This window comes from Myxocyprinus asiaticus, chromosome 30 (assembly GCF_019703515.2).
Source record: "Myxocyprinus asiaticus isolate MX2 ecotype Aquarium Trade chromosome 30, UBuf_Myxa_2, whole genome shotgun sequence".
Classification (NCBI taxonomy): domain Eukaryota; kingdom Metazoa; phylum Chordata; class Actinopteri; order Cypriniformes; family Catostomidae; genus Myxocyprinus; species Myxocyprinus asiaticus.
Genome location: NC_059373.1, coordinates 1,092,885 through 1,105,282, shown reverse-complemented (window position 1 = coordinate 1,105,282; position 12,398 = coordinate 1,092,885). Strand labels below are relative to the sequence as shown.

General features: G+C 40.4%; 1 protein-coding gene across 8 annotated transcripts in view; it reads right to left on the bottom strand.

Annotated features, from left to right (window-relative positions):
- The window catches only part of akap9 (A kinase (PRKA) anchor protein 9), a 121,681-nt gene that overhangs the window by 53,897 nt on the left and 55,386 nt on the right, over positions 1-12,398 (bottom strand). For all 8 annotated transcript variants that reach the window (XM_051664056.1, XM_051664060.1, XM_051664057.1 and 5 more), the window contains 2 exons: positions 6,241-6,403; positions 296-508 (listed from right to left, as the gene is read on the bottom strand). In XM_051664056.1, coding sequence (XP_051520016.1) covers positions 296-508; positions 6,241-6,403 — 376 coding nt within the window. The remainder of the gene's footprint in view (positions 1-295; positions 509-6,240; positions 6,404-12,398) is intronic.

The window sequence follows — 12,398 nt, the reverse complement described above, 5'->3', positions numbered from 1 at the left end:
CTGAACACTGTGTAAACAGGTCTATGTGGAGGATTGTTTAGATTTAATGTCTTGTGTGAAAACTCATGCTCGATGTCAATAGGCCTTAATAATTAATACTGATCAAATCTATAATGAATATGTAAACACACAGGAAACAATACTGCGCTTTGATCTTGGTCAGATTCAGTCTGTTTGTCTGTTGTTATTATTATTCATACACTATTTCGTTTCATCAGTGGTTTATATAACAAATAAAGCAAATGAAATCACACCGTATGAATAGTGAATATATCATGAAAGACATGTGACATACGCAGCTCTCGTGACCCCGCCCTGTCTCTCATGGCGTCTTGTTGCCGTGACAACAGCTCTCTCTCCTGCTGTATCTGCAGTCTCTCCTGCTCGAGTTCACGCAGACGGCTGCTGGTCACGTGCAGCTCCTGCTCGAAGTGCAGCTGAAGATCTGCATGCTCGCAGATCTGCTGCTCCAGAGCCAAACGCTCTCCTGTGTAGCCATCAATCAAACCTGCACAAACAAACGGGAAATATGATTGTATTGACCCGCACAAACATGTCCAACCATCAGACTGTGTACTCCTGCTAAATCCTGCTGCTAAAGTTACTGTGATAACCAGCTACAGCAACACTCTTCCAGACATTATGTCAGTCGCATGCTTTCTATTTGTCGTGTAGCGCTGGGTAGCTCCGCCCACAGTGAAATCTCACTGGTCCAAATTCCTGCTCAACACAGCAGTATATTAAACATCAAATATGTTCTAAATGGCTGTACATTTTCAGTGAAGATTTTCAGTGAATAATGATGAAACTTTGAGCAAAATAAAACATTCATGCATATACAGTATGTAAAGGTGTGATATAAATGATAGACTACAGACAAAACTGAACACAAGACCACACAGATAAACAAAAGCATGCCAACATTCCCCAAAACTCACTCTCTCTCTCTCTCACACACACACAGACAGACACACAGACACACAGACAGACACACAGACACAGACAGACACACAGACAGACACACAGACAGACACACAGACAGACACACAGACAGACACACAGACAGACACACAGACAGACAGACACACAGACAGACAGACACACAGACAGACAGACACACAGACAGACAGACACACACAGACAGACACACACACAAACACACTCACTCACTCACACAAATACACACGCAGACACACACTCACAGACACACACAGACACAGACACTCACACACTCACAAACACAGACACACACACTCACACACTCACACACACACAGACACACACAGACACACACACACTGACAGACACACACACACACTGACAGACACACACACACTGACAGACACACACACACACACACTCACTCACACACAGACAGACACACTGACAGACACACTGACAGACACACTGACAGACACACTGACAGACACACTGACAGACACACTGACAGACACACTCACACTCACTCTCACACTCACACTCACACTCACTCTCACACTCACTCTCACACTCACTCTCACACTCACTCTCACACTCACTCTCACACTCACTCTCACACTCACTCTCACACTCACTCTCACAGACACACACACAGACACACACACAGACACACACACAGACACACACACACAGACACACACACACAGACACACACTGCATGCCAAGCCTCGTTTGGTTAACAGGGTCTGAACAAAGCGATTCAGTCTCAAACCATCACAGGTCACTGATCACTCATCTCTCATTCAGCCTCAAACTTCATGAGACTGCAGCAAAAATATCAACCTTATGTGAGAAATTCTTAATTTAGCTACTAGAGTCTATGAAAAACAGCACACACATCCCATTTTACTTCTGTAATGTGATGTATTTCCAAGTGAAATGAGAATGTCAGGACTTGATTCATCAGAATTGATTGGATGGTGAAAAGCATCTCTATATGAAATGCATGTGAAAAATGAGATGATGTCAACAGAAAAGCTGTTGTTTCAGAGGCGGAGCAAGTCTTTACATTTTTTCCCTTGATAACGTGCCACAGACCACAAAACTGATGCAGCCCATTTGAATTCTAGAGAGAATTTTTAGAAGGACTAGCTATAATGACCTAACCACAGTAAATCGGGTGCATGTAAATATGGGTCTAAATCCAAGGGAAACACTGGTTATGCAACTCAACCAAATGAAATATGACTGAACTTATAAACCGACACAAACTCATTTCCTGATTATTTTATTGTCTCACGGTGAACAGAAGAATGAGTTTATCAGTATTTAAACACCTCCTCAAAGCATCACACTGCTCTATAACATGCTCAGCCACAAGTAAATATGTTACTTTTAAACTCATGAATATTTAATGACAACAATCCAACACTGTTTAAAGTCATTTGCAAATTAAATGAAGCTACAGAGAGCAATCAGACTAACAAAACAGCAGAAAACATGAGAAACTTCAAACAGCACACAACTGACTGAAGGTCACAACTAATGCTCCCTTAAACACCACTGAACTCAAACTACACGCAGAACCTGAGTTTCACACTTTTAATAATAACACAACAAATAGCCTAAATAGGGCTGCCAATTTAACGTGTTAATTTAGTGCGATTTGAGGTTCGACAGAATGTTTTGTATCGTCTAATCAGTGACACAATAATGCAATATATTTCCATCTGAATTATAATACATTACATATATTATTTGTATAATTAATTGAATGTTTATGTATTATTTTTAATGAATTAACTTTATTTGGGGGCATTTATCAGCAAATATTGATATATGTGATTAATTGCGATTAATTAACGGGCATGTCACTAATTTTATTTTGTACAATTGTTTTAATTTTTTTTTATTATTATTATAATTTATTTTATTTTTTTTAGGTTTATTTATTTATTTTTATTTATTTATTTTTTTTTACTTAATCCAATTTGAATAAATTTAACTAACTATGTTCACATATTGTGTCTAAAAACACACACAAAAAATTTAAAATTTTCTTTACATTTTTTTGGTTTTATTTCACTTTGTTACACTTGTTGTGTTCCCGGTCAAAAATGACCGGCCATTGGAAATGAATGGATTATTATACAAAAAGACTCGCAGCATGTGGAGGCTCATGCTACTCTCCACGATCCACGCACAACTTACCACACGCCCCATTGAGAGCGAGAACCACTAATCACGACCACGAGGAGGTTACCCCATGTGACTCTACCCTCCCTAGCAACCGGGCCAATTTGGTTGCTTAGGAGACCTGGCTGGAGTCACTCAGCACGCCCTGGATTCGAACTCGCAACTCCAGGCGTGATAGTCAGCGTCAATACTCGCTGAGATACCCAGGCCCCCTTTTTAAAATAAAGAAATATTAAGTGTTCAGGAGCATCACAATCCTTTAGATGAGCACATACAGTATGTGGTTGTGTGTTTGCACACACAAAATCCTCGAACATGTGCACACACACGAAACACACACACACACGCACGCACATGCACACACACACCCCCGATGTGTTGAGGGCCCTCTTGTGCATCGTCTTTCCATGTACACATTTTCAGGAATATTTCAAGATCTTCTTAGCATATTATGTTGTGTTTGGGCTCGTTTGAATCAGGATAGTCTGCTGTAAGTTACGATATGTCATTGTCTATGTTATAAAATGTGACAAAGACACTTCTGCTCTTCTTCAGATTCTGATGATAATCTGAAGATCTGAAGTGTGATTTTGTCTGTTCCACACCCTACACACCTACAGATATTAAAATCCAGATAATTAGAACGGAAATCACTTTTTAGGTCATGTTAAACACAATATACGACTGCAGTATCAAACTCACTTAGGCAGCGGCTCACATGTAGGACTGGGTAAAAATATCGATTTTCAGATGCATCAAGAATCTCTGTTTGAACAATTTGACACGATTTTTATATATTTTATAAAATCGAGGAATCGAGGTTTTGCCGTTGTGCGCATATTGATGAACGGTCTGCTTTTCTTTAAATACTCATAATAAAGCGTTAGTTGCATGACAGTTATGGGCGCTTCATATAAAATCATATGGAAAGACTACGGGAGAATCAAACATCCACCGCTCCTTTTACAACAATGGTGATCCGTGACGTGTTTCAAGTGTACTGCATCTATAGCCAACACTTGGGAAGTGATCATTATGACAAACTTCGTTGAGTTAAACTGTAATGATGAATCATTTCATATTGCTGCACTGCTCAGTGTGTACCACTAGAGGGCGCCACGTGATCACACAGCGCTGACTGAAGAGGTGAATGCAGATTATTAGACTTTAAAATGCAGCCTTTTACTGTTTAGTAATCACACAAGGCCATATTGCGATTTCAGACTTATAGTAATTCAATTAATCATGCAGCCTTAATGGATAACGGATGTTTTAGAGGTCGAAGTCTGCAGGTTTTCAGAGTTATTTTTTCCTCCGTGTCCATTTTTTCACACCTGTAACGCAAGATCATTTCCTGATCTAAACTTGGAGGGGAAAAAACTTGTCAACAATGAAAATTTTTCTGAAGTCTGGACTCCATTTGAATCATGTTGGAATTACTGTTTAGCGGAATACATTTAGAAGTTCAAAAATCAAAAGTTTACAAAAAAAAAAAGTTTGGAGAAAAAAAAAAGATTTTATTTTTTAAAATACTTTAAATTGTACAAATTTTGCAAGAAAACAACAAACATGTAACAAAAATCTACAGTATATGCAATAAATACAATTTCAAGCCATTTATTGATGGAATAGACTGAATTTGGACATTTTTCAAAAGCTAAAATTTGACCAATATGATGAAAAAGTAATGATAAAATATAATTTGTAAACATGCATATTTCTGAATTGTATCTAGAAGGTGTAAAAGGTCCCCTGTGTTATCAACAGCATTAGCTGAGGGAGAAACCATTTCATATGTAAGCAAAATGGACATTGTAACAGAAATATTGTATATCCACACGAATCGATATCGAATCGAGAGCTTGTGAACAGGAATCGAATCGGGAAATCTGTATCAATATCCAGCCGTAATAATAGGAGCTTCAATGTCTGTTCTTTCATTGGTCATGTCACAATACGTTGCTGCACATCTAAATAAAGTTAAACTCAACTCTGCTATCTGCAACTGTCGCTTGTGACGCACTGCCAGTGTGAACGCCCCTCAATGCAGCGCAATTACAGCCACTTCCAGCATGTCATCTGTTTCAACATATGACAGATTAGTGACAGCAGAGCAAACATCACTCCCAACACAAACCCTCTCGTAACACTGTTATCAAAGATGTGCTTGTGGACTGTGATGGGGGGCGTTCAGTATTAGTGTTCTGGACATGTGAATGCTATCTGACTGTCTTGTGACAGGTAAATGTTTAGTGCTAAATAGCCAATGAACAGCAAACTAGTCAGAACCTATGAGGAATGCATGCTAACATTTACGATATGGCAATTTCCACCACACACACACACAAAGAAACAAGAATAAAACAAAAGAGTGCAACCCTGACAACCCAGGAATAATGTTGGCCCTCAGTGTGTGTGTGTGAGTGTGTGTGTGTGTGTGTGTGTCAGATACCAGACACCACCGTCACTGTCTGTCTCTTCCAAACGCACACACACAAACATCAGCACTGAGATCAATCAGTCTGTCCTGAGTATCTCTCCCTCACTAACTGGATAGAATCGAGGAAAGTATTGATGAAAAATGTTACATTTATTCAGTCATTTTAAAACTTCTAAGGTTCCATTTGGGTTAGGATGCTGTCCTTAGGGGCCGTTCACACAGGGCACATTCCTGCATTCAAAACAATCTTAACAGAGCACTCATGGCACGAGACATTGATAAAACAGCAAGACGTGGCACAACGGCCGAAGTCGTTCATCTGTAGCATGTACAGTATACGTTACAAACCAACCAGTAAAACATAATGCAGGTACAGAACACGAGAATGCGTCCTGTGTGAACCGCTCTAAGACGGTAGCTGCCTATGTAGACAGCTCACTGGTCTGAAACTAAACTACAGTTTAAAATGTGTTTGTTTCAATGAATCATGGCTGGAGAGGACATCAGTGGAGACGGACTGCGGTCACAGTTCTGGGTGTAACTGTCCACACATGTACACAAACACTCGCACACCCAAAATATACTGAGTGCCTGAAGTAAACACATCCCTCCCCTTTCACACACTCATAGATCCTCCTCACATCCTAAAACACATACACACACACCTTCGGCCTTGTGCAGCTCCAGTGCCAGTTGTTCTCGCGCTCGGCCCTCCTCACCGAGACGCTCCTGCAGCTCTTCCTGTCTGCGCAGCAGCTCCTCGATCTCCTCATTGTGCCTAAACTTCTCTCGCATCAGCTCCGTCTGCGTGATGTGTGCATGTTCCAGCTAAGAGAGAGACAGAAAGGTTATGTGTAGCTCTGGGTGAATGGGGTCAGCTGGTCAAAGCAGGTTTAACCCCTGAATCACAGCAGGATTTAACAGTGCAAGTTAACAGCTCAATCGACGGCATTGTGGCATAATGTTGATTACCACAAAAATAATACTTTCGACTTTCCTTTAAAAAAAGCAAAAATCTGGGTTACAGTGAGACACTTACAATGGAAGTCAATGGGGCCAGAGTGATCAGCAGAGATGGCTTGCAGTACCCAGACAAGCGGTCTGATACGTGAATGTGCGGCTGTTACAGAGCAATATCGGACAGCTAGATTGCGCCATTGACCAATCAGAATGGAGTATTCCAGACAGCCGTATAATAAGTGATTTTATTACATTAATCCTGATACATTTGAAAATCGTTTTGCTTCGAAACATTCTCCGTCCATACTGCCGCTTACAAACATTTTCCCAAATTTGCTCGTCCACACTGAATCGAATGAAAACGTGTTTTGTCGACGTGTGCTTTCGCCGGACAGCAATTCCCAGTAAACTTCCCGTTACCTTTGAAGGAATGCAATGTGAAGATTGTACAAGTAACATTTATCGCAACAACATGGGCGGATATCTTGGTTGTTTTGGGTTGTATGGATCACATGACTGCGTCACATATCTCAGTTTTCCCTGCCCACAACACAACGCGAAGATGCGTTTTTTTTTATCCCCAATTTGGAATGCCCAATTCCCAATGCGCTCTAAGTCCTCGTGGTGATGTAGTGACTCGCCTCAATCCGGGTGGCGGAGGATGAATCTCAGTTGCCTCCGCGTCTGAGACCGTTAATCCGCATATCTTATCAGGTGGCTTGTTGAGCGCGTTACCGCGGAGACGTAGCGCGTGTGGAGGTTTCGTGCTATTCTCCGCGGCATCCACGCACAACTCACCACACGCCCCACTGAGAGCGAGAACCACATTATAGCGACCACGAGGAGGTTACCCCATGTGACTGTACCCTCCCTAGCAACTGGGCCAATTTGGTTGCTTAGGAGACCTGGCTGGAGTCACTCAGCACGCCCTGGATTCGAACTCGCGACTCCAGGTGTGGTAGTCAGCGTCAATACTCGCTGAGATACCCAGGCCCCCGCGAAGGCGCGTTTTTAAATTGAACTTAAAAGAGCGTTTTCGAAAAGCTGTAATGTAGGCCATAATGTAGAGAAAAAGATACGTATACTTATTTGTTTAATTATACTATCTACTATATACTACTACTATATCCCATTTCTGACACCAAGGGGCAGTGGTGGCTCAGCGGTTAATGCTCTGGGTTACTGATCAGAAGGTCGGGGGTTCAAGCCCCAGCACCGCCAAGATGCCACTGACCCTATCTGCTCCAGGGGCGCTGTATCATGGCTGACCCTGCACTCTGACCCCAGCTTAGCTGGGATATGTGAAAAAGAGAATTTCACTGTATATGTGCAAATGTATAATGTGTGAAAAATAAATATAATGAAAATTATTAATTACTAAAATTGACTATTAACTAAAATTGAGCTTAACTATTTAAGTAAATTAACTATGTTAAGTGTCTAAATCGTCATTTTTCCTGTCGGGACTATTGTTCTGAGCAGATGAACTTTTTTCTCAAATGTAAATAGTTATTTTCTTGTATTCTTGCACATACCACGTATCATCACATATAAAGTTTAAATCTTTTGCCTAAACTTTCAATACGGTGTGCTGCAAAATAAACAGTTTACAAACAGCTTTCCGAATGTTTAGCTTTAACATTTACTGGCCTGCCCATGTACTTCATATGTACATGCCTTAAAGCCGAAGTATACTTCTGTTTTTCTAATGTCGCATCTTTGTGAGTTATTGGCGCATGCAACTGCCGTTGACTGTCCTAAAATGTAACAGTCGTAGTGCACGCGTCAAATGCATCTATATCGACTCGCGCTCAGAAGAGAATATATGAGCACTCGACTTTGTGCAAGACATAAAGACGTAAAATTAAATATATACTAGCATTTACTGTAACCATGATTTTATTTAATTTTTTTCCAGAATGTCACAAATGCTGTCGATAGAGCTGAACTTATATTGAGTCCAGAACATTCCTTTTAACACATTTTCCCATGTTTAAATCCATTCCACAGAATTCTGCACATTTCCCACCTTATAAGGGAGCTTTCTTTGTCATTCTCACCTTTGTCTTTCTCATTGGAGGTACTAGGCAGTATTTTCCGTAACACTGCTTTGAAACAATGTATTGTGAAGAGTGCTATACAAATAACATTGACTTGACACCATCACATTCAGAAAATGTTATAAAGATTCTCTGTGTTTCTACTCATGGGGATTGAACTTCATTGCTGAGACTTCAATAAATTATTAACATCAATACTTGAAATACTACACACTTATATCTGTTAGCAGGGTACATCATTTCAATATACAAACTAAAAACCACAATTAAATTTTTCTGTGTTTCTGTTTAACACTAACAACCTTAATCTGGCACATTTATGTTATCTATAGAGTTAATGTCCTGTGAACAAGTGATTATCTTTATGGGGTTAAAGATTCACACGAAAGAGAGTGAAACTAAAGGAAACATTTTAAAAGGCAGGATTTTGTAATCAATATGTAATAGTGTCATCGGTCTCCATTTTCAAGAGTATAAACAAAGCACTTCTTAAACAGAAACACACCCAGGAATCTCATTACACTGAAGTCAACATGTACAAAAACTGTTGATTTTGTTGACAGTGTCATGAGCTGTGAGTGGTAAAACTCTTATCTAAAGCACATAGACACTAAACTCTTCAACACTGTAAAACCTTCACAGGCACCTTTCTCCGCATTCACCATGCACAATGCTCAATCTACGACACCAAAGGTCAAATACTACAAGCACTACCAGGAAGTGACATAATGGAGTATACAGGTAACAACAAACACCGCTGTGACCTCTGAATGGGTCCGATCACACTTACGGTGTACGGAGGAGTGGGTAGGGAAATTTTTGAAACAACTTTGAGAAGGTGACCATTAGCTCGGTGGTTGACGTGTGAAATCTGCGTTTGCACCACCACAGAGTTCTTCTCATGGAGAAAACTGCTTAGGGGGAAGGGTCGCGGTAACGGGATGCGCGATTCCACTTCATAGATATCCTGATCCTGGCTTTCCAACCAGTCGTCCCGTAGAGAATTCCAATACGTACGATAAGAATCCATTGTGGAGCAGATTTCTTCTCTCGCGATTCTAAGCAACTTCCAGACAGATTTGTGCAGAGAGTAGAGTCATTGTAGTCAAACGTGAATGAGAGATCTGGTATAAACTGATGGAGGAGTTTAACATCACACTGCTCAGCAACAGTCTCTATAGAAGTGACTTCTCCATGTACACACACGGGACAGCTCACATGGTCAGTCAGGTAATACAAGCCTCAGGTAAATGATCAAATCGTTCCAGAGGGTTGTAAAAGAGAAAATCTGTGTTAAGTCCTCACAAGTGCAACCTGTGGCATGTAATCCAATCCAGACATGTTTGAAGCAGGATAGCTTGTTCAAGAGCTTGCTGTCGTGTCTCTCTTTCAGATTAGAACTCCATTATTCCTGCTGGAAACTCTTTAACAATTCCATGCCGCCGTGGCAACGCTCCACTGGGAAAACGCAGGGCCTCATTAACTGCTCGACCTGACAGGGAGCCGGGGGCGAGAACAGACCACAGCATAACTCTGGGGGGAGCTCATCTTTCTTTCTCTCTTATCCAAACATTCAGTCACCGGAGTGAGCGTGCACTTCCTTGTTTGTGGACATGTGCAGCTTACGTAGACGTAAAGGGCCTGACTCAAAAGCTGCAGGTGAGCGGACAGGTTGATTTAATGTGCACGCCCTCCCGCACCCTGCCCGAGCCTGTCCGACTGGATTCCTGCTCCACATAATTAAAGATGAGACATTTTAAAGCTTGCTGAGACGATTAATTCTGTGGAATGTGGTGCTTTCATTCCATCTGAGTAATTTCATTCTCTTCCCGACAACAAAAATTATTGATTAACCATTCATCCGGCATGCCAACTTCTCTAAATCTTTATTCCTCAAGAAGAAGTTACACGATTAACTTTACAGATCCACCAATAAAATTACTTGAACACTTCAGCACCTGTAATCGCTTTAGATGATGGTCAATGCAGTAATTTACGTAGATTAAAATACAGCATGGCTTAGAGTGCTTGGTTGCATCTCATGAAAACATGTTTGGGTCACATTTCACCCCAATAGAAAAAGATAAGAAATTTTGGTAACACTTTACAATAAGTGTTACCATTAGTTAACATGAACTAACAACGAACAATACTATTACAGCATTTATTAATCTTGGTAAATATAAAATACATTTATAAAATCGAGAGTTATACATGTTAACATTAGTAAATAACAATGCATAACTAACATTAACATGTGAATAAATGCTGTAAAAAATATATTGTTAATTGTTAGTTCATGAAACCTAAAGCATTTACTAATGTTAATGAATGGAACCTTATTGTAAAGTGTTACTGAAATTTTCTTTAGCAATTATGAGATCAAAGCCTATTTTTAAGTTTAGCATTGCAGTATTACTTTCATGACAATTAAGCAAATCCTCTCCAAGTCTCCTTACAGTCATGCAAATAAATAAATTACTACAATGCATCTGGACGTTTTACTGCCAAGTAATTCCTATTATTCTCATTGCGAATTTTAAACAGATTCTAAGTACTGTAAAACAGCAATTGTTTTTAATAATATTACAGTAAAAACACTGTAATTCAAAGATTTTTTTTTTAATCATTTAAATTAGCATAAAGACAGTACACTAATGTTACCTTGATGTAAAATTACTTAATTTTAATTTTTGATTTTTATCCCCTTTTCTCCCAATTTGGAATGCCCAATTCCCACTACTTAGTAGGTCCTCGTGGTGGCGCGGTTACTCACCTCAATCCGGGTGGCGGAGGACAAGTCTCAGTTGCCTCCGCTTCTGAGACCGTCAATCCGCGCATCTTATCACGTGACTCGTTGTGCATGACACCGCGGAGACTCACAGCATGTGGAGGCTCATGCTACTCTCCATGATTCACACACAACTTACCACACGCCCCATTGAGAGCGAGAACCACTAATCACGACCACGAGGAGGTTACCCCATGTGCACTCTACCCTCCCTAGCAACCGGGCCAATTTGGTATGCTTAGGAGACCTGGCTGGAGTCACTCAGCACGCCCTGAATTACTTTACAATTGAAATATTAGCATTATATCATTTTGCATTACAGTGATAAGAATTTGGGGGGTGAATACACTCACCATGCACTTTATTAGGAACACCTGTGCATCTACTTATTATCTAATTAGCCAATCGTGTGGCAGCAGTACAGTGTATAAAATCATGCAGATACGAGTCAGGAGCTTCAGTTAATGTTCACATCAACCATCAGAATGGGGAAAAAATTTGATCTCAGTGATTTGGACCGTGGCATGACTGTTGGTGCCAGATGGGCTGGTTTGAGTATTTCTGGGATTTTCACACACAACAGTCTCTAAAGTTTACTCAGAATGGTGCCAAAAACAAACAAAAAAACAACCAGTGAGCGGCAGTTCTGTGGACAGAAACGCCTTGTTGATGAGAGAGGTCAACGGAGAATGGCCAGACTGAGAGCAGAATAGCATCTCTGAATGCACAACAGCATCTCTGAATGCACAACATGTCGAACCTTGAGGCGGATGGGCTACAACAGCAGAAGGGCACTCTATAAGGAGCATAGTGTTCCTAATAAAGAGCTCGGTGAATGTATGTTTCATTGTCATAAAAATAGTCACAATGCAACATTTTTAAAATAAGCTCCCTTTGTGAAAAATACAGTGTATTATTTTACATGAAATGTGGAACATGAAATATGACCCGGAAATGACAAATTAACAGGTTTTGTGAGATTCGCCCACGTAAACTAAATGTATCTCAGCTT